The sequence below is a fragment of the Canis lupus genome, chromosome 5 (genome assembly GCF_003254725.2).
Source record: "Canis lupus dingo isolate Sandy chromosome 5, ASM325472v2, whole genome shotgun sequence".
Lineage (NCBI taxonomy): Eukaryota > Metazoa > Chordata > Mammalia > Carnivora > Canidae > Canis > Canis lupus.
The window spans coordinates 48,380,273-48,404,022 of record NC_064247.1 but is presented as its reverse complement, the minus strand read 5'-3'; the positions used below and the strand labels follow the sequence as shown (position 1 = coordinate 48,404,022).

General features: G+C 37.5%; 1 protein-coding gene across 1 annotated transcript in view; it reads right to left on the bottom strand.

The window, feature by feature from the left end:
- TM2D1 (TM2 domain containing 1) overlaps positions 1–19,445 on the bottom strand; it is a 38,526-nt gene extending 19,081 nt beyond the window's left edge. Inside the window, exons 1-4 of the mRNA XM_025427868.3 lie at positions 19,234–19,445; positions 16,292–16,365; positions 8,202–8,310; positions 2,474–2,565 (exon numbers count right to left, since the gene is read on the bottom strand). Of these exons, the coding sequence (XP_025283653.1) occupies positions 2,474–2,565; positions 8,202–8,310; positions 16,292–16,365; positions 19,234–19,400 (442 nt within the window). The 5' untranslated portion in view covers positions 19,401–19,445. The remainder of the gene's footprint in view (positions 1–2,473; positions 2,566–8,201; positions 8,311–16,291; positions 16,366–19,233) is intronic.
- Positions 19,446–23,750: the final 4,305 nt, after the last annotated feature.

The following is a 23,750-nucleotide window of genomic DNA, read 5'->3' as shown; positions in this document are numbered from 1 at the left end:
TAACAATAACAACAAAAACCTTTACACTGCAGCATAATGTTGAATGTTAAAAATTACACTTGCAAGTTTATGGAATCTTAGCCACCAAGGGAAAAGTTCTCTCTGACTGAAGCTAAGAATAGATTGGAGTAGCAGGGGCCAGAGAGGCAGCTCTCGGCAGGAAACTAACATTCACTAACCAGAGCCACTAACAGAGCTTCATTACCTAGGGTTTTACTGTGCAAGTAAATAAATTCACAATATACATGCCAACATATTATTATGTGCTGCTGTAAGACAAAAACGTTAACTTTCACGTTATGACGTGACAGCTCATCTGACACACATCACAAAGCCAAAAAGTCACTCATTAAGCCAATATATAAAATAGATTTATTATTCAAAATCATCATGGAATAAACTGTTCTAAAAAAAATAGTGTTTCCTCTTCCATCCTAACCTTTTAAAAACCTTCTACAAGTTAGAAATCTTTCCAAAATATATTAATTCTGTCTTAAAGAGAACACAGAAGAAAATATAAGGATAAAGGCAGGCTTCAGATATATTCTTACCATCACCATATCATTTTGCTTTCTCATTATGAATCTAGTTTCTCTAACCATCTACTCATCCATCCATCCCATCCATCCATCTATCCATCCCATCCATCCATCCATCTAAAAAGAAAGCTAGACTAAAGGATCACTATTTTAGCAACTCCAAGGCCTTCTGTACAGACTAAATGGCTTTCTGATGTTTTGAAAGGCATGGCTGCTCTAACATATGGCAGGAAAGTGCCCTTGTGCCATCACTCAGGCCAAGACTATGGACGGCATCAATCTCCTTCCACCTTTCTCTGCCACCAGTCCTTCTTTCATCTAAGCCATTTCCCTTGATTCCTCCAGTAGCATCTTCCTGAAATAGGAGTTTCACCATGACTCTTCTCCACTTAAAAACTTTATGGCTTCTGATGTTTATAAAAGGTAAAGTCTAAATTCTATAACAAGACATTCAAAACCCTTTATAATCTGACCACAGACTGCCTCTGCAGTCACTTTTCATCTCCTACCATTATTCTTCTTACACCGAAAGCTAAACTATCCACCATTTGTGTGCACACATGCTGTGATACTCAGTGCCTTTGCACATGCTGTTCTCACATGCCCTCAATCTCTGTAATCAGTTCATTCTTCAAAATCTAGTTCAAACCTCATCTAAGAAGTGCTCCCCCACACCCTAAGGCTGACGAAATCAGTCCCTCTTCAGTGCTCTCATAGCACTTTGTCATGGTTCTATAACTGTATCATAAATGGGCCCACAAACATATTTATTTCATATTTATTTCCTTTTTAATCATATGAACTGTGATCTTCATCATTACTTCCAGAACACTTACTTACTTAACAGGTAGTAAATGTAGAATAAATGTCTGTTAACTGAACAAAATTGTGAGTTCCAGGTAAGGCTGTCAGAAATATACTTCCCACTAACACCACAGTAAAGATTCCTCTTTGATCTCTGGTGGGTAGCAACATGGAAAGAATAAGATTAGCCTTGCTCACTGGAAAGCAGAGCACTCAGAAACTTTAAATTTTGCTTAGTAAAGGGCTAATATAGAAGCAGAATACTACATACTATAGTAAATAAAGCATGATCTCTTGAACCAGAAAATTTGGGTTCAAATTCAGGTCACTAACTGAGTGTCCTTGGGTAAATCTCTTAATCTCATGACAATTTCCCTATCCATAAAATAAGGATGGTAACAACAAATATGTCACAGAATAAAGCAAGGCCTCTAGAGTGAGTAAATCCCTTAACCTCTCTGGTGACAATTTCCCTACCTGGTAAAGAAGATTTAAAGAGGATGATAAAGTCAGAGAGCTGTAAGGCTTAAATAACGGCAAGCACATACAAGTATTCTTTAAACAAAAGCTATCATCAAATGTAAATAGTTTTCACAAGCATTAGTAACTATGTTAAATGGAAGATTACAGCTAGAAGGAACATATTGGGGGATGCTAAGGTTCCTAAATAGCAGGCTCCACACCAGCTCATGCCAGTTGCCATAGTTCCAACCCAAACTTTTCCTGAAAGAAACAGTTTCTTCTCCCAAGGGAACACTGACAGAGATTTAGGTAAAGGCTAATACTTTAAGAGGGATAGAAGAGATATCCATTTACTCATAAAATATTTATTTAAATGTCTACCACGTTGCCCAATACTAAATGACAGCTCAAGCCTACTGTCCTAAGCAAGTGCCTATACTATTTTGTATGTGTTTTCATAAAGATGAAAATACAGGAAAAGTCAATTATTTCTTACCCAAGCTGAACTGTAGAGCTAACAGCTAGCTCTATATTCACAGAGGAAAAGTATTCAACTCCAGTTATGTGGAACTTATAACTATTAATACCACGCAAAGATTCAATCTATAAGAATAGGTACATTTACCTACAAGTTTCACAAGGATTTCTTCTTGGTGGAACATACTCACCCAAGGCAGGGTATCCAAGGTAAAATCGATCTGCTCCCAACCATCCAAGAAAAAGAGACAGTGCAACTGCCACTTTGTATGAATAGCCATTTCTGTACAGAATTAGAACCTGAGTGTTATATACATGTATTTCCAACATGTAAACATTTTAGGAAACAAAACTGTTAATTATCACTTGTTAATTTGTTCATTCATCTATTCATTCATTTAATTAATGCCTTTTGGGTAGCTACTGCACACCAGGCACGATTCTAGGCTATTGGGATATGTTAATGAGCAAAAGAAACAAAGATCCCTGCCCCTAAAGAGCTTTCAATCTATAGGCAAAAAGAAAAAAAAAAATTTAAAAGCAAATCATTTATTATGTTAGAAAGTCATAAATGCTATGAAAAAAAAGAAGTGGAGCAGGTCATTTAGGGAATTCAGAATGCCCGGGGTACAGACAAGGGTGATATATGATATAAATAGGAGAGTAAGAGTAGGCACCATTAAGAAGGTGATATATAAGCAAAGACCTGAGGGAAGTGAGTTAGTTAGCATGCCAACACCTCTCAGGCAAAAGTAATAGCTATGGTGAGCACAGTATAACCGACATGTTTGATGTCTATAAAGGAGGCCATGAGAGCAGGAGTGGAATTAGAGAACAGAAGAAGAGTAGGAGCTGAGGTCAGAGAGATAACAAGGGGCAAAGAGGGCAAATCATGGATGGCCATGAACACCATTGTAAAGACTTTGGTTTTACTCTGAAGGACATGGAAATTACTGCAGGATTAAGTAGATGTGTGATATGATCTGATTTAGATTTGAAAATGGTAACTCCAGCTGCTGTGTTGAACACAGACTGTAGGAGTACTTGTGAGCTATTGTCACAAGAACATTGTATAACAAACCACCCTAAACCTCAGTGGCTTATAACAATAAGCAATTACTCTCACATTTGCAGACCGCAATTGGCTGTGGTTCAGCTTATCTAGGGTGGGTTCAGCAGGAGATGCTGCTTCAGGCTAAAGATTGGTTCAGTTTGCATCCAGGTTAACTTATCTAATTCATATCAGTTCTTCTTAAGTTTTTCTAGGGCCCAAGCTGAAGGTATAGCATTTACCTGGGGCAAGTTCTTTTCAGAACCAAAATTCAAGAGGAAAGCTAAACCTCAGGAGCATGTTTAAGCACCCCTGCTTATTTCATATCTGCTAGCATTACGTAGGCCAAATACAATCACATGGTCAAGCCCCAAATCAACAGAATGGAAAGAATACCTCACCCAGGTAACAGTGATTAGGAGGGATGAATCTGTTGAACAAATGCAAACTATCACAGGGACAAAGGAGTCTGAAGGATCTTATAGTAATCGAGAATGAAAATTAATAGTGGCTTAACTTGGAGTCAGAGAAAGTTCTTCTTTCAAAGGAAACACTGAGAAGTGATCAGATTCCAGATATAGAAGTATAACTCACTGGATTTCCTGATGTATTCAATTTGGGGAATGAAAAAAGAAAAGACTAAGAATAAAGCTAAAGATTTTGTCCTATATAACTAGGGGGATGAAGCTAGCATTAACTGAGTTGATGAAGGCTGAGGGTAGACAAGACCTTGGCAGGATGTTCAAGACTTCATTGTTGGACATGTGAGTTTGAGATGTCTATCGGATAGCTAAGTGGAGTTGTTCAAAAGACAACTGGATTTACAAATCTAGAGTCAGGGAGAAAAGTCAGGGCTAGAGATATAAATTAGAAAGTTACAAGGAACAAACAAACAAACAAAAGAGAGATTCACAGACTGAGCCTTGAGATAATCCAATATTAAGAGATCAAGAAGAGGAAAATACTAGAAAGGAGACTGAGAAAGAGCTAACACTGAAAAAGAAATAAAACTAGAAGTTAAATGGAAGTCAAGTGAAGACAGTACAGTGTATTAAGGAGAAGAGAGTCATCAATTGTGCCAAATGTGACTAATATCATATAAGTAATGGCTGAGAATTTACCACTAAATTTAATCAAGAGGAGTTGATTAGTGACCTCAGTGAGGGCAATTTTGGTGATGTGGTATGGGAAAAAGACCAAACAGAGAAGGCTTAAGAAAGCCTGTATTGAAAAAAAAAATTGAAGAACAGAAATATTAGACAACTCTTTGAAGGAGCTTTGCTGCAAAAGGGACGAAACAGGGAGGTAGCTAGAGCTATCACTTTAAAGTCAAATCTGATTATGTCAGCCTTGCAATCCTATGGTTTTTGCATTTCACTCACAATTAGGATATTTTGGCAGAGTTGGGGGAGATGGTAGATGGCCCAGAGACTGTTTATGCATCTAATATTGCAAGGGTGTCGGATTTTATGCTGAGGGCAGTGGTGTCCCATCTACACTGGAATGAGGCTAGAAATAGAGAAATAAATTAGTAGGCTTTGTAGAAACTCAAATTATAACCTACTGGGCAGTAGCAGTAGGAGAGAAATGTAAACAAAATTGGGAAATGCTAAGGCAGAAGCAACCACACTAAATGTGGGGAATGAGGAAAAAGGAGAGGTCAAGAATGACTCCAAAGTGTTAGCTTATGAAACTGAGTAGGACAGGGGCCATTCACTAAGACAAAGAAGGAGATGATTTGAAGAAGAGGACAGATTCAGTTTGGGACCTTAATATACGTAAAAATGGTGAGAAAAGCCGAAGAGGTGAATGAATGAAAAAGGAAGAGGACAAGTATATAATCTTGGGGATATCAAGATTTAAGGAAAAAACAAGAAGAGGAAAAAACAAGATTTAGGAAAGATTTAAGATTTAAGGAAAAAACAAGAAGAGGAATCAAAGAAAATGAAAGTGTTTTATACTAGAAATCAAAGAAAGTATTTTAATGAGAAGGAAATGCTAAATGCTGCAGAAAGATTAAGATATGGACTATAAAGATCCATTTGATTTGGAACAAAGATTGCTGATGAATTTCAGCATTGCCAAAAGCTAGACTACATTAGGCAAAAAATTCATAAAAGGTAAGTATCGTGAAAACAAGCCTTTCAAAAAGCTTGGCTGAGAAGGGTAATGAAATTAGAAACACAATTATCTATATATTAGATCATCCTAAAGAATAACCTGAAAACATGTGGCATAGCAGAGATTAATTTGTTCACTGAAGCACCACTCTTTTTCTCATGGACACACAGCTACATGTTTTAGCCCATCTTGCATTTAAGTGTAGCCATAACTGAGTTTTGCCCAATGTAATGATCAATGTAATGAGGACAGAGTGATGTATGCCATTTCTAGATCTGGTCCATAAAACACTCCTACACAAGGTTCCTTTTCCTCTTTCCCATCTGCTGGCTGACTGGAAAGGATTCAGAACGAGAGGAAGCAAAGCCACAGATGAAAGGAGCAAGGCTCCTGCATGACTGCATGGAGCAACAATCACTCTCCTTACCTCATCCAGGCCTCCAAGCCAACACCAACTGGATTATGATGTGAGTAGGAAATAACTTTTATTGTGTTAAGCCACTGAAATTCTAAAGACATCTGTTACAGCAGTTAGTCTGCTCCAACTAAAATAGTTGGCCAGTATAAGTAGGTGTGTGGCTTGGTGATGATCAATCAGACATGGTTACCAGACTTCTGTTGCTGGAGAATACATTATAGAATGACAGTATCTATAATATTAAGATAGAAGTTTTAATCAAGTATCAGTATTACATGCAATTTGAAAAAGAATATGCTAACAGAAGGAAAATGTAAACTGGAAAAGAAACATTCAATGAATAAGAATTTGTCAGTGAATATTTAGTAGCTGACTAGCAGCTGGCTCTTTGGTAGGCTGAATATTCTGAATATATTCTGAATATTCTGATGTAAGAAAATGATTTATGAGGTGATCTTAATTTTATGACTTATCATTAAAATTATCCATCAATTTAGCTCCCCTTGTCCTGATTCAGCGTTCATTAAGCAAATTCTATTTTGGAATTGTAGATTTTACTATAGGAAGGGAATAAGTTGGCCAATATGCTTGTGATTATCTGGTTTCCCTGATAATTACATTTCTTCTCATAACTGACATCAGTGTCTTGTTAGCATGACTGGCACTGAGCCTAATCTACCCAGAAACACTGAAAGAAAAATCAGAATTAAAGAAAGAAAGAAAGAAAGAAAGAAAGATCAGAATTAACTTGGAAATTGAATAACAGACCATTGCAGTGTTACCATCACAGGTAATATAAACCTGTAAGTCCAAACTAAGTGGTTAGCTGTTTTCAATAGATGATTTTCTAAGTTGTTGTATTATAACCTATATCTTACATCAGCATTTAATAAATTGTCATTTGGAATTTTTATGGTAGAAATATCAATCCATAAATTCAAAACTTGGCTAAACCATACAGAAGTACTTGGGAAATAATTCCTTTTAGCAATTTTTACTTTACCAGTGAGAAATCTTGGAACCCAAAAAGCTTAAGTGATTGGCTTAGGATTACACAGCAAGATGGAACCTAAAGCCTTTCATTAACTCTGTGAAGTAGGGTCAAAAGAAAACTAAGAGTCCCCTAGTAATTTCTAGGAATTCTAATAGAACTGGTAGCAACAGCCAAACAGAAACAAAGAAAAGACAAGAGACGAGACGAGACGAGAAGAGAAGAGAAGAGAAGAGAAGAGAAGAGAAGAGAAGAGAGAAAGAGAGAAGGAAAGAGCCAAATAGTGGTTATTTCTTGATAGAACTGCAAATAGGTGCCATCAAATAAAATGTAACAATGTACAGTTAAGAGATAAAAATATAGTGCCACCAATTAATAAAAATGGTAAAACTAAACCATGTTTTTAGTACAAGGCAAAATATAAGAATAAGAGGTTAGTTTTACTACAGCAAAAATAAAAAGCAAACTTAAAAGTCCTTTAAACAAAGAACACTCCTAACAAAATAAGGCCACTTGTCTTGATGTTCCAATTTTTGAATTGTTTTAGCCATTCATCATCCATACCTATTACAGAGAATGAAACCAAATTTCAAAATGCCCTTAATATGCAAACGATTAATAATTAGCATTCTTTTATTTTTTAATTTTTAAAAAAGATTTTATTTATTCATTCATGAGAGACATAGGAGACAGAGAGAGAGGCAGAGACATAGGCAGAGGGAGAAGCAGGCTCCATGCAGGGAGCCTGACATGGGACCCGATCCCGCATCCCGGGATCACACCCTGAGCCAAAGACAGACGCTCAACCACTGAGCCACCCAGGCGTCCCAATTTTATTTTTTTAAAGATTTATTTATTTGAGAGACAGAGAGGGGAATCTCAAACAGACTCTTTGCTGAGCCCAGTACAGGGCTTGATCTTCACCACCCTGAGATCATGACCTGAGCTGAAACCAAGAGTCAGACACTTAACCAAATGAGCCTCTCAGTCACCCCAATAAAAATACATGATCCCTTATTTGCACTCTAGAAATTCCCCAGATTTTAAAAACAGAATTTTTCATAACTCATTTAGTGGCATAAACTGAGTTAACATGGCACGAGGTTTTCAGTCTTTATTTATCCCACATAGTGAACTATTGGGCTTTACCTGGTGGTAAACCACATTTATATTAACAATATGCACACTTAAAATAGAGGTTTTCTGAGATAGGCAAAAAGGATGAATATATTAGTGTAGGATTTTCTCCATAAATTAACTTTTTATCTCTTTACTCCATGCAGTCAAGATACAACAGAGGCAAGTAACCTGAAAATTTAGCTTAGGTAATGGACTTACACGTTTCGGCAAGATATAGGCTTCAGAAAACCAACTTCATTTCCAGTAAAATGTGTTTCATTGCCACTGAAATCCTTACAAGTTACGTTGGGTGCTGGAAAACAAGGAACTAAAGGCAGAAAAAAAAAAAAAAAAAAAAAAGCAAGAAACCACTGTAGTTTTTTCTGCAGGAAATCATGTTTAAGACTAGCAAAAAGCACAAGAAAATATAAAATTATAACACATGACCTCCCAATAGAATATCTGACATGAGACTTTAGATAGGAATATCTAAATATGTATATATATATACACACACACACAAGATAAAGGATAATATAGTGGTCTCAACACAAAAATATAAGAACTGTCACATGGGGTTCAAAGCATGACCCATTCAGTTCAATCTTCAGCCTCTGACAAAGGTGACAAGGGAAGAATTGCACAGTATTACTGCCCTCTACTTCATCTCTAGGGTAAATACTTCTCAAATTTTTGTTAGTAACTCATTGGGTAATTCATTAAATTTAACATGATCTGATTGTGTATTTTCAGTTTGCATCAACTCTTGCAGAAGACAGTTACTATAAACTAAGATTCTTTTTACCTACTACTCTAAATAGATTATTCTATTTTTTTAAATTGTTCATTTTATTTATTAATAATCTCTACGCCCGATGTGGGGCTTAAACTCACTATCCCAAGATCAAGAGTTACATGCCTCTACTGACTGAGCCAACCAGGTGCCCCCCTACTAGATTACTTATTCTAAATGTATTTGTTGCTCTAGTCCTTCTAGGAATTGCTTTAGTATAACATTTTAGCATTTAGAATTTTTGATATTGGGATGCCTGGGTGGCTCAGCGGTTTAGTGCCTGCCTTTGGCCCAGGACGTGATCCCAGAGTCCCGGAATCGGGTCCCACTTCGGGCTCCCTGCATGGAGCCTGCTTCTCTCTTTGCCTATGTCTCTGCCTCTCTGTCTCTCATGAATAAATAAATAAAATCTTTAAAAAAAAATGTTAACGACTTTTCCTTCTTCACCATTTCTGATTAAAAGCTAATAATGGCAGGCAGCCTGGGTGGCTCAGTGGTTTAGCGCCACCTTCCACCCAGGGCCTGATCCTGGAGACTCAGGATCGAGTCGCACATCGGGCTCCCTTCATAGAGCCTGCTTCTCCCTCTGCCTGTGTCTCTGCCTCTCTCTTTCTCTGTCTCTCATGAGTGAATAAATAAAATCTTAAAATATAAATAAATAAATAAATACATACATACATACATACATACTAATGCTTTTAGGCTAGTTTCAGACTGCTTATCTCTATGCTCAGGATCAATAATTACAGGGTTGTGTTTTTTTGTTTTTAATGAAAATAGAATCCTGTATAACAGTCTAAAAAACCCATAGGAGCCCTAGAGTTTTATCATAAGAGGAAAATGGTATTCATTTTCTGTCTACTTTACAATTATGATTTCCAACAAATCACTGTCCTTTTTAAGGACAGAGTAGTACAATGAGAAACTGATGTTGGAAAAAAACATAAAATAACTTTACATACTTTTGTTGGGTTATTTAAAGTTCAAACTATGTTACCTATAAACTTTATTTAATGTATTTATATTTCTAAAACAAGGGGCTTACACTAAAAGACACAGTGTAACTGAGAACCATTTCAACAAGGAAAAAAAATTCAGCCAATTCATGAAAGCCTGTTTGTTTCTCCCCTCTCCCCCCAAAAAAAACAAACAAGGAAAAAAGTAATAAAATGAAGGGAAGAGGAAGAGTGAGGAAATAATACACAGTTGATTCTTGATTACACTGGTTTGAATTGCGTACGCCTATTTATTTATATGTGTATTTTTCTCAATGAATACAACACTGAACTGAAATCATGGGATGATCTTGATCTTGGGATCTATTTTCCTTATAATTTTCTTAACAACATTCTTTCCTCTAGCTTACTTTATATAAGGACAAAGTATATAATATGTATAACATACAAAATGTGTGTCAATCACTGCCACTGAAAGCTTCTGGTCAACAGTAGGCTATCAGTAGTTAAGTTTTGGGGGAATCAAAAGTTATGCACAGATTTTCTAATGTACAGGGGTCAATGCTGATAACCCTTGGATTATTCAAGTGTCAACCATACTAGGAAACAAGTAAGAGAAGACATTGTAATTGAGCCACAAATTTAGGTCAGAGTTTCCTGATAGTTAAGACAAAAAAGCTTTACAGAGCTTTCATGATATAATTGAAAGAAAGCATTCCAATTCACCTCTGAGCAACTGTGGGAACTTGGTTTGTTTGGTTCATGACCCAGTGGAAACACAGAGAAAGCCCTCAAATAAGAATGTTTACAAAACATAGAGGTTTTCCACACAGCCATTTCTTGATTCCAGATATAAGCAAGGATTTATGATCCACGGAGATAGGGTGAAAGTTAACAATTTATGTAGCTGTTTGGATACCTGCCTTGATCCTGGGATAAAATGTATTGACTTGTGTGAATAAATTATTATCATGACCCTTAGGTGATATCTCTTAGAAAATCTGCCATCTTAGGTCATGTCTAGAGCTATATAGTAGATAACTCAAAATTGTGATTAGCAAATGTCTGAAATGCTTATGTTCTATGTTACTGACTGAAAGAAAATCAATAGGCTCTATGTCAATGACCAAGGGCAATTTTGCTCCCCAGGGAACACTGGGCAATTATCTGGAGACATTTTTTATTGTTACTTCTAGGCTACTGGCACCTAAGGGGTAAAGGCCAGGGATGCTCCTAAACATTCCACAATGCATAAAACACCCTCTACACAATAAAGAATCACCTAATCTAAAACATCAATAGTCCCAAGGTTGAGAAACTCTGCTCTAAATCAGTGGTTTTCAAAAAATTTACCCTAAAGTTAACTTTTTTACAACTCTGTATTCCCTTACACATTTTTAAGTTAACATCTAAAGTTTTTCATCATGGACTTAAATGGTTGGAGAAAATATAATTTCCAGCATATTATAAATATTGTCATTAAAATTTAAGTGTTATAGCACTCTTTACAATGTAATCTAAACACCACAGCAATTAAATAGCCATCATCATCCAACAGAGAATAGATATGAAAGAGCTCTCTTGAAAATTTAGAAATTTTGGGGCACCTGGTTGGCTCAGTCAGTTAAGACTCTTGATTTCAGCTCAGGTTATGATCTCAGGATCTTGAGATCAAAGCCCTGCATTGGGCTGCTCAGCAGGAATCCAGCTCACTCCTCCTCCCTCTACCCCCCATCCTCACTGTACAGGAAGGCTCTAATAAATAAATAATCTTAAAAAAATAAAAATCATAAAATTTACATCAATTTTAAGAAAAGTAAATACCTGAGGATCTGGAAATCAATTCCTTTAAAGACACCAGTCAGTTATTGGCTGAATTATGCCCCCACCCACCCACCCGAAAGATATGTGTAAGAACTAACCCTCAGTACCTCTGAGTGTGACAGTATTTGGAAATAAGGTCTTTGCAGATTTAGCCAAGTTAAAATGAGGTTATTAGGGTGGGCTCTAATCCAGTAAGACTGTTGTTCTTATAAATAGGGGAAATTACAAGCATACATGCACACGGAGAAGATGACTTAAAGACACAGGGAGAACGCTATGTGAAGACAGGCAGAGACCAAATTGATGCAGTTTATACGCCAGGGAATGCCAAGGATTGTTCGCCACCAGCAGCAGGTCAGAAAAGGGGAGGAAATACTCATACAGAGCTTGAGAGAGATCATGGCCCTACCAACACCTTGATTTTCAGATTTCTACCCTCCAGAACCAACACCGTAAATGACTGCTGTTTTAGGCCATCCAGCTTGTAACACTCTCATAACAACCCTAGGAGACTAATTCAACAGTAATACCTGTTTACCTCTTGGAAAGCTCTATCTACCTCCAGGAGTATATGTACAAGAGTTTAGGCATCAGGCATATAAATCAAAGAGATGTCTGGTTTAAAAAGTTAGTTTTTGCCTTGATGAGGACCATTCCATCTCTACAAAGAAATGACCTGCAAAAAGTCTATAAACACAAGTTTTTCCTCAAAACGGATCTTTAAATTTTTTTAAATCCTCAAAGTAGCTTAAGTTCTGGATTGGCAAACTGTGTCATAAAACAGAATTCTATTGCTAATTTTTGGATAATCTTCCTCTAAAGGTATTACCTGGCACTTACTTGCTCAATTTGAAGCTGTCACTTTCTTGTCTTCCTGCAGACTATCTAAAACCAGATCTTAAGAGATAGTTGCAATGCAAAATGCTATAATTATGAATCAAGTTGGGGTTATTGTCCAATACAGCTTGCCTAATAAAAGTGCAGTTTGTTGAGATGAGTTTCCTGTACTTTAAAAAAAAATCAAACATTTATAGGTGAGTTGTAAAAATGTCTTATAAAAATATTAAATACTAAGAAATCATATCTTTCTATTTTCAATTAGATACTATTAATGGTTCAAACAATATATTTTTACAATTTTAGTTTTCAATGATATTTTATCATTTCTATTATAGGAAATGATTTATATTTGACATAAGACATATGAGAGAAAAATGAGACATGAGAGGGCAGAACCGTGACTGGGAGAGAATGAGGGAGGGGGCTTTTGGTATGTTAATCATGTTGTTTCTTGATTTGGAAGCATTCACAAATGTGTTCAGTTTGAGAAAAATCGTTTGGGTTACACTTATGTGTACTTTCCTATAAATATATTTCAATAAAAACTTAAAACAAATAAAAAAGACCTACCAAAGGACCAGAGCAAAATTTTCTAGAGATGGGAGTCTAAATATTTGTGCATTTCACTGATTGGAAAATTGAAAACACTCGCCTATGTATGTCTGTATAATCTAGACAGAACACTCTTTGAGGGCAGAGACTGTGTCTTCTTTCATATATCAACTATACCGCCTAGCAGAAGCCTGTCACGTTATTTCTCAATAAATGCAATAAATAAATAATTTCTCAATAAATAATAAATACCCTATAAATTTTCGTTAAGGTAATTGATCCATTTATTTTAATCAATTTAATTATTAAATTATTTATTACAAATCATCTCCCAATTAATTAATATGCTTGTTAGCTGGCATTGGGCTAAATGAGAACCTTTTTTTTAAATTCTAAGAGTTTATTTGAGCAAAAATCTATTTGAATTGGGCAGTGCCAAACTGAAAGTGGTTAGAGTGCTCTGTCCCCCTTGCAGGAGCTAGGAAAAAGACTTTTTATTTTTTTATTCATGAGAGAGACGGAGAGAGAGGCAGAGACACAGGCAGAGGGAGAAGCAGGCTCCTCACAGGGAGCCCGATGCAGGACTCGATCCCTGGATCGGGATCACACCCTGAGCCAAAGGCAGATGCTCAACTGCTAAGCCACCCAGGAATCTCAGAAAAAGACTATATTTTATAGAGAAGAAGTGGAAGCAAAGCAAGGAAGTTATTTGATTGGCTATACCTTAAGGATTTGCCTTATTTGGAAAGGTCTCACTTTTTGTGATTGGTTGTCCATAAGTTTTGGGTTTTTTTTTTTTAAATTGAAGTATAGAGTTGACACACAATGTACAGTAGTTTCAGGTGTAAAACATAGTGACTGGACAAGTCTATACATTATGTTGTGCTCACAAGTGTAGCTACCATCTGTTCCAATGCTGTTTCAATACCAGTGACTTCCCTACGTTGTATCTGACATCCCTGTGACTTAATTCATTCCATACCTGGAAGCCTGTATCTCTAATTGGGAACCACTTTAAGATAACATTAATTTGTTGTTACAATTCAATTACTTTGCCTTTGGTTCCAATTCTTCTATCTTAAACCTCCCCTCTTTGTAACACATTGTTCTTATTCATCCCTACCCAAAAAGTACTGAAGAAAATTAAACTTAGTTTGAGGATTCTGTAACAGTCCTTTGTATATACAGTGAAAAAACAGAGTAACAATCTTGGCTGGAGGCTGAGAAAGATCATTTAACTCACACTTCTCACAACTCTAACATTTTCTCCTGTTAAGATTTTATTTATTTGGGGATCCCTGGGTGGCTCAGTGGTTGAGCATCTGCCTTTGGCCCAGGGCATGATCCTGGAGACCCGGGATCGAGTCCCACATCAGGCTCCCTGCATGGAGCCTGCCTCTCTCTCTCTCATGAATAAATAAAATCTTAAAAAAAAAAAAAAAAAAAAAAAAAAAGAAAAAGGAAAAATAGAAAGCCTTCCTTTTATTTTTCCTGTAGCTCTTCACTTACATCAACTATGTGTACCTACCTGATAGGCCATAATAGTACCACAATGCTTCCAAGTCTGTTTATTTTCTACTAGTCTGATCATTTCATTTTGTATGCTTATAAACTTATTTGCCAATAATTGCACAGTGGATTAAAACTTATTTTATATAAGAGACTCCTAAATGAAGGGCAAAGCTCTTTTGGACAGAAACTATTCTTTTTAGTTATAATACTTCCTTCAAAATCCTCACACCTGGAAAGAACCCTACATGCTAGAAAATGCTTTTTTGAGATAGGTGGCTGCCTGCTTCCTAATTTAGATACCTGAGTCAGAACAGTATTCATACATTTCTAGTATCTTTCATGGGAATGACTGAGTATCTGAAAGCTGAGTATTCATTATATATGTTAACTCTATTCTGTGTTCCAAAAGCACAATATAAACAACTAAACTGTAAAACAGGCAAATCAGAGTATACTTATAAATTAACTAAAAAAAAGTTCCTTTAACCATCTAAACTAAATAAATGTATACATATTAAGCAATATCTGCTATACAAATCATGTGTGTATATATATATATATATATATATGAAACATATTACTGTTTTTTTTTAATAATTTATTTATTCATGAGAGACACAGAGATGGTGGCAGAGACACAGGCAGAAGGAAGCGGGCTCCCTGCAGGGAGCTGATGCAGGACTTGATCCCGGGACTCCAGGACTCTTGCCTTGAGCCCAAGGCAGGAGCTAAACCACTGAGCCACCCAGAGATTCCCTCTATACTGTTTCTGTGGTAAAATTTTACTACTTCAGAATAGTAGCTAAATGGCAATTATAAGTTTAACACAGTCTATTTTCAAATATCTTTGTTGACCATAATTGGATTAGTAGTGTACCAAAATGTAATGATATTACAAGATTAAAGAAGATCTGCTCTTTAAAATATATACAAATTCATAGTCAAGAGGTCAATTATTTGAATATGTTGAAAAACATGAAGTTTAAAAAAAAAGAAAAATATGAAAGTTTTTTGCTGTAAGAAAAATAATTCCTTTAACCTCATTTACATAATGAATCTATTTTAGGATATTTTACTTATAAAGAAAACATCAATTACTGTCCTATTCCCTAACACATAAAACAATCAGTATATATTCAATAGGTGCTCTTTTTTCAAAATAACACCATGTAACTGCCATCATTATGTACCATGCCAAGCAAGAAGACTAGTTTCAATATACATCTGTGGTCCTCCCTTCTGACACATACCCCTTTAGAAGAAAGGACCAATCAGAACAACTCATTAGTTTTTATCTGGCATGCTACATATTTTAGAATAACAGAAGCTCCCCCAAATCATTAGGCTGAGGGTGGTATCTATTATCAAAACATCTATATAATACCGAGAAGAGAAGAAAAAGAAAACACTGATGCACATATAAAATCTTAACTGTACTGTTTTCATACTTAGGATGTACCCGAGTAATTTTATAACTGTATAATATGGGTGATATAACTTCTCATTGGGGCTTATTCAATCTCATTTCAAGCTCTTTTCAAGTAATTAAAAATCTAACTTAAGAAGCATCTTTGCATAAGCTACATAAACCAATTTCAAAAGTCTAAAAAAAGAATGAAAATATAAAACTCTCCGGTTCATATAACCAACATTCTTCTTAAATTAAATATTAACAACCCTTAGCCAGTTCTCCAATTTTAAGTTGTTCTGGAAACTGAATAATATTATAACTCAAGAAAAAGCACACCTTTATTATTTTTAGTGATCATACACTGATTTATAAAATAATGTTTCAAAAATTATTTTTAAAAACATGCTTATGGAAGCCTTACCATGAGCTGTGTAGTTTGTACAGTTAACTGGTTCTTGTGTAGCATCATTTATTTTTGGATCTTTACAAATATATGTGAGAAAAGTTAAGGAAATATGAATGGCATTCAACACAAAACATCATCTTGTCTTTAATATCTTGTATTATATACTCATGGTTACATCACATGTAAAGAAAAGCTGTTAGTTGGTCCAGAGCAACAAACTCAACCACAAATACACTTTTAGCATTGTTCATAATACTGGGACATTAAGTATATTAACCTAATACATATTGAAAGTACTAGTAAAGGATGCCCTCCTTAAAGATCATCAGTCAGGGATTAAGCATAAAGCAGAAAGGAAAAATGGAAATTAAAATCTTTACCAAAGTATTATAAAAAAGCTTCAGGTTAAAAATAATCAGTTTTCGGAGATTTGACTGAACTAATTTATGGGCCCCCACAGGATGGTAACATACATAACTTCATGGAGCACAAATAACCCTGTAAGGTAGATACTATTATTCTCATATTACAGAAGCACAAATTGAGGCTCAAAGTTTGAGACCTATTCCAAGTCATGTAACAAGTGATACAGAGTAAAATTAGGTTTCCTGATTCCAAGTCTAGAGCACTTTCCATTAGACTACAGGGAAGATAGTTTTTAGGGGTGTCTACATGGTCTCCCCAAAAGGATTTTAAGCTTTTGAAAATAGGTCTAAAAACTGCCTCTATTAGATGTTCAAAAAGCTTGTGGGTGGCTTTTGTTTCCTAAATATTTTATTGACACTAAAATGGGATAAATAAGGTATTCACAAGATGTCTCTGGAAACAGAACATGACATCTGTTTAAGGTTTTTTAAGCACTACTGGAAACCTCATCTTCGGGACAGATGTAACAGACATTTTCCAGTTATCATGACCAAATGCAGCCACATCTCTCTAGGGTTCAAATCGTACAACTCTTCACACCATCCAATTATTTCTTAGCATCACTCTGACGTTTTTTGCCAAAAAAAAAAAAAAGACTCGGGATCCCTGGGTGGCGCAGCGGTTTAGCGCCTGCCTTTGGCCCAGGGCGCGATCCTGGAGACCCTGGATCGAATCCCACGTCGGGATCCTGGTGCATGGAGCCTGCTTCTCCCTCTGCCTGTGTCTCTGCCTCTCTCTCTCTCTCTCTCTGTGACTATCATAAATTAAAAAAAAAAAAAAAAAAGACTCAACTTCTAGGTCAGTGATTCTCAAACTCCAAGTATAATGGAATTCAGCAAATTAGAGCTATTGTGTAAGCATCTAATAATGGCCGCCTCTCCCCCAACTCACATGAAAATACGATAGCACTGAATTTTAATTTAAAAATTTTGTCTCCAGGCAGCCCGGATGGCTCAGCGGTTTAGCGCTGCCTTCAGCCCAGAGCCTGACCCTGGAGACCGGGGATCGAGTCCCAAGTCGGGCTCCCCAAGTGGAGCCTGCTTCTCCCTCTGCCTGTGTCTCTGCCTCTCTCTCTCTCTCTCTCTCTCTCTCTCTGTGTCTCATGGATAAATAAAATCTTAAAAATAAAATAAATAAAAATAAAAATTTTGTCTCCTAGAATCTTTCTTATATCTCCGGCTTCCCTTAATTTTTCTGTTCTACAATTTGTACAAAACGATCTACTTTTGTACAACAGTAGCTATCTGAATTGGACTGTAATTCCCATGTCATATTGTTCCTCCCTACATCGGAGCTATTACAATGCACAGATAACGCTCAACTCCTTCAGCTTCAGTTTTCTCATCTGTAAATAAAGAACACAACTAGTCCCTATTATGTGCCAGCTGCATTTCCCTATATGATTCACCCGCACTCATTCCTTTCTCTCTCTCTTTTTTTTTTTAACCTGCACTCATTTCTCACAACAAACCTTTAAATTGGTATTACTGTTACCTACATCTTTACCCGAGAAAATAAGAGTTCAGATAACTGGCCCTCGGTTGCAACGCAGGGCGATAATCTGCCCCCTTGACAGTCCGGCATCTCACGGAGTTTATCAGGTAATTCGCACAGAGTTAGTAATACCTTGGGCCATATACCTGGCTGTATGGTTAACAACGTATTTGTCTCCGCCCCCAAGTGGGCAAAGTTCTGGCGTAGAGCATATCGATCTTTTGATTACTAATGCCTAGAACAGGGCCTGGCATACTTCAGGATCTAGGTGTTTGTTAAACAAATAAGCCCACTGGAAATGAATGAATGAATGAATGAATAAATAAATAAAGTTGGGTCGTCATACTTCAAGATCTAGGTGTTAAACAAATAAGCCCACTGGAAATGAATGAATGAATGAATGAATGAATAAAAAAATAAATAAATAAAGTTGGGTCGTCATACTTCAAGATCTAGGTGTTAAACGAATAAGCCCACTGGAAATAAATGAATGAATGAATGAATGAATGAATAAATAAATAAAGTTGGATCGTCATACTTCAGGACCTAGGCGTTTGTTAAACAAATAAGCCCACTGGAAATAAATAAATAAATAAATAAGAAAGAAAGAAAGAAAGAAAGAAAGAAAGAAAGACAGACAGAAAGAAAGAAAGAAAGAAAGAAAGAAAGAAAGAAAGAAAGTTAGTTGGATCGTAAATAAATAAATAGGTGGATCAAAAGAGGAAGCGCCAAGGACCAGTAAAGAAAGAAAGAAAGAAAGAAAGAAAGTTAGTTGGATCGTAAATAAATAAATAGGTGGATCAAAAGAGGAAGCGCCAAGGACCAGTAATATCCCCAGGAAATCACACCGGGTGGCCTCTGTCCTTCCCACCCCCACATCCCTTTTCTCCTCCCGGGGTCCGCCCGTCACTAGAAGGCACAAGTCACCCGTGCCCTAAGCACACCCCTGGCCCGTGTTGAGGGCCGCGTCCCACGCGCGGCCCCTAAGCTACCTCGCCTCCACGGTGGGGGTGGGGGGGGTTCCTCACAGAGGATATTGTCCCAATTTGAGGTCCTCGCACTTAAGCGTCTCCTCGCCACCGGCTGCGGCGATGGCAGCCGCTCCCCAAGGTCCCGTGGTGACTGACACGAGCCACAGGACGCCCAGGAGCTGGGCGGCCACGGCCTCCGGAGCAGCCGGCCCGGAGGGCCAGGCGGCCGCCATGCTGGGGACCGGCGCGTCCCCCGCTACTTCCGGTTCCGCCTTTGCCTAGACGGAGGCGGGGAAAAGGGCGGAGCGAGCGAAGCTCTTACTCTTAAAGGGACCGTGCCCCGGCTGCAGACGGGTTCTTTTCCCTTCAGGACGGGGGATTTACCTGGCAGAGCTGCGGCTCCCCAAGAAGGCTCGCTTTGAGAATCCGCGGCCCTGCATCCGCTGCTGAGCTAACCTTGCTGTGACTTTTCCACTTATAAAAGTGCCAGCGGCCCCCGGCGATTTGTTAAGCGCTTTACAAACATTATCTCCGCTAGTCCTGCTAGGATTTGGGTTTACAGATAATGAGCCAGGCTCAAAAAAAAAAAAAAAAAAAAAGAAAAAAGGGCCAGGCTCAAAGACGCTACAAAGCATGTCGACGCTAGTTACTGAATTGGAATCAAATTGATGTGTGCCCGATTTCAGAAACTGTGCTCTAACTATTAGGATATAATGACCTGTCTGTTGGCTTAGAGAAGAATTTGTGGAAGGCTCGGATTTAAGGAGCCCATCACAAAAATAGGCATTACACTTTTATTTTTAATAGTGGGCAATTATGCGAACGAAAGGGCCTGTAAGAAAAGGAGATTAAAGAATTTACCACTACACTAAGTGGAAAGCTGAAGTTTCTTTGCTCCTTCTTTCCTAATTTTTGTATATTCTGAAAGTTCAGTAATGGGGATATTTTTTTATACTGGGCAACAGGTTTATTTTCTTTAGTGAGAGTAAGGCATTTTCTCTAATGTAAAAATATTTGAATTTGGTCCTCTTCATTCACAGTAGCACTAATTTTGAAGAATTGCATTATGCAGTGGTTCTCAAATTTTAAGGAGCATTAGAGTTCTCTGGAAGGTTTGGTAAAACACCAAGAATGGGGGGGGGAGGGGCCCTGGGTGGCTTAGCCGGTTAAGCAGCTGCCTTCAGCTCTGGTTCTGATCTCAGGTCCTGGGATCAAGCCCCATATCAGGGATCTTGGCTCATCCAGTAGTCTGCTTCTCCCCTTCCCTCTCCCTGTGCCCCCCACTTGTGCTTGCTCTCTCTCACTCGCTCATTCTTTCTCCCCAACACATAAATAAAATATTTTTTTAAAAAAACCACCAACAATGGGATCCATCCTGTTTCTGGTTATGAAAATTTAAGGTGGGGCAGGATCATTTGCATGTCTCAAGAGTTTCCTAGTGATGCTGAGATTGCTAATCCAGAGACCACACTTTGAGGTAAATGAGATAATGTACTATGAGAAGTATCATTTTGGGATCGGAGGAGAGGAGATTATTAGCAGTAATATTTTAGTACTGTAACTACATTTAAAATTTTTCTTTAGCCAATTTTTTGGCATTACTATGCTATTTTTAATTTTTTAAAGTATTTCTACACCCCAGATGGGGCTTGAACCTACAACTGGAAGATCAAGAGTCACACTTCTACTATGGTATTTTCAAATTAAAATACTTATGCTTAATTGAAGATTTAAGTGATAGGAAATATAGAATTTCTGCGCTCAGTTTTTTTTTTTTAAGATTTTATTTATTTCTTCATGAGACACACAGAATGAGAGAGAGAGAGGCAGAGACATAGGCAGAGGGAGAAGCAGGTTCCATGCAGGGAGCCCGATGAGGGACTTTGCTGGGATCAACCGCTGAGTCACCCAGGCATCCCAGAATTTTTAACTCTTGAACTGATGGTACACTTGAAAATTCACATTCTCAGGTCACTGCCCACATTCTCCACCAAAAAATACAAGTAGATAAACAAACAAACAAAAAATCACTTCCTCTTCTTACCTACCACCCCTTAATCTATTTTATTATGGCTCAGTAAAATACATGACTTTATTTCTTTGTGCACATAGTCTCTGATCACATGATTATAACATCTCATTTTAATAAATTCTTAAATTTCTATTCTTGGTATGTCTTCAATGTCAAATTTCTTTGTCATGTGTAAATTATACAGAACTGTTTAGAAAGCAAAAGACTGAATACCACAGTCTGATATGGAAATTGCTGTATAGAAACATTAGGAAAGAAGATTACTAGTGAAGCCTGAAGCAAAGTTTCTCTGGGATTTAAGGGCTCTGCACATTGGCTCTTTCCATTTCTAAAACTCTAGCATAGACCTAATTACATTAACAGTTTGTTTCACCCATCACAAAACTTCCTGAGGAAACCAATTTGGGGGGTGCCTCGCTGGCTCAGTGGGTAGCACATGCAATTGCTTGATCTTGGAGTTGTAAGTTTGAGCCTCACATTGCGTATAGAGATTACTTTTAAAAATAATAATAAAATTAAAAAAAAAAAAAAAAAAAAGGGATCCCTGGGTGGCGCAGCGGTTTGGCGCCTGCCTTTGGCCCAGGGCGTGATCCTGGAGACCCAGGATCGAATCCCACGTCGGGCTCCCGGTGCATGGAGCCTGCTTCTCCCTCTGCCTGTGTCTCTGCCTCTCTCTCTCTCTCTCTCTCTCTCTCTCTGTGACTATCATAAATAAATAAAAATTAAAAAAAATAATAATAATAATAAAATCTTAGGAAAACAAAAGAAAGAAAGAAACCAACCTGACTCCCATTTCCATGGTTAGGATAAAAACGTTAAAAGAATTAAAAGATAAAAGGTGTTGCTCTCCAAAAATTTTTCTTTTTCATTTCACTTTGATGGACATTTTTTTCCTCTCATGATAAACTCATAATATCAAAGCTCTGGCAGACTTTTTGTTTGTTTGTTTTATTTAGTTTTAGTAATCTGTACACCCAACATGGGGCTTGAACTCACAACCTCCAGATCAAGAGTCACATACCCCTCCCACTGAGCCAGCAAGGCATCCCTGGTAGATATTTATTAGAGTCTGCTGCATATTTGGAATTTTACTACATTTCATTTCATTTCCCATTTACCTTACTATAGTGGCTTCTTCCTTCTTTTTGATTCCAGGCCCTTTCTCTAAGTTTGTCAATCCATTTTTTTATATTGCTTCTGATTAATCTTTCATAAAAAAAAAAAACAACAACAACAACCCTGTATCGTATTCAAAATCCTATTTAAGCTCCTTGGCATTGTTGAGTTTGAAAATAAAAGTCCATTATTTCACTAGCAAAATTTTTTTTTTCAGAAATAAAAGAGGAATTACAATTTGAGTCATGCAAATTATGGCAAAACATCATCAAATTAGGAGAACAAAAGAGATGAGTGTTACTTTATAGAGAAAAGAGAGGAAGCTGAGAGGGACTACTTCCAATGAAGGTCCATTGGAGGCAAGTGAGAGTTCAGGTTGGTGATGGTTTGTCATTAGTTGACTTGTGGCAGCTTCTCATTGGCTGGGCTATTTCTAGGCAAGGAGAAAATCTTCCTGCCTTTTGCTGGGGTAGTAAAATAGGCTTCTTTTGGGGGTCTGCAATTGACCTCAAGTTGGTGGGGCATGAACACTCCCTCTTCAGGCCTTCTGACTCTGTTTTATTTATTTATTTTTAAAGATTTTGTTTATTTATTCATGAGACACACACACACACACACACACACACACACACAGAGGCAGAGACACAGGCAGAAGGAGAAGCAGACTCCATGCAGGGAGCCTGACATGGGACTCAATCCTGGGTCTCCAGGATCACACCCTGGGCTGAAGGTGGTGCTAAACCATTGAGCCACCCGGGCTGCCCTAAAATATATATTTTTTAATATTTATTTTAGGAGAGAGAGTTCAAGTGCTGGGGGAGAGGCCATGAGAGAGGGAAAGAATTCCAAGCTGACCCTGCGCCTAGCAGAGTCTGACGTGGGGCTTGATCCCACACCCCTGAGATCACAACCCCAGCTGAAACCAAGAGTCAGGTGCCCAACCAGCTGTGCCACCCAGGTGCCCCTTAAATGCATATTTGTAAGTAAAAGAAGCTGATGTAAAAAGGCTATATACTGTATGATTGCAACTATCTGATATTTTGGGAAAGGCAAAACTACAGAGAGAATAAAAAGACCAGTGGCTGCCAGGAGTTGGGGGCGGTGAACGGGGGATAAATAGGCAGGGCACAAGACGATTTTTAAGGCAGTGAAAATGCTCTATATGATACTATAATAATGGTAGATACGTGTCACTATCTGTTTGTTTAAGCCCATAGAATGGTACTTGGGAACACCAAGAGTGGACCTTAATGTAAAAAGTGGAGTTTGAGTGATTATGATTTGTCAATACAGGTTCATCAATGGTAACAGACATACCATTCTGGTAGTGGTAGTGGATGTTGATAGAGGAGGAAGCTGTGCATGTGTGGGAGTAAAAGGTATATGGGAAATCTCCGTATCTTCCTTTCAATTGTGCTATGAGGATAAAAGTTCT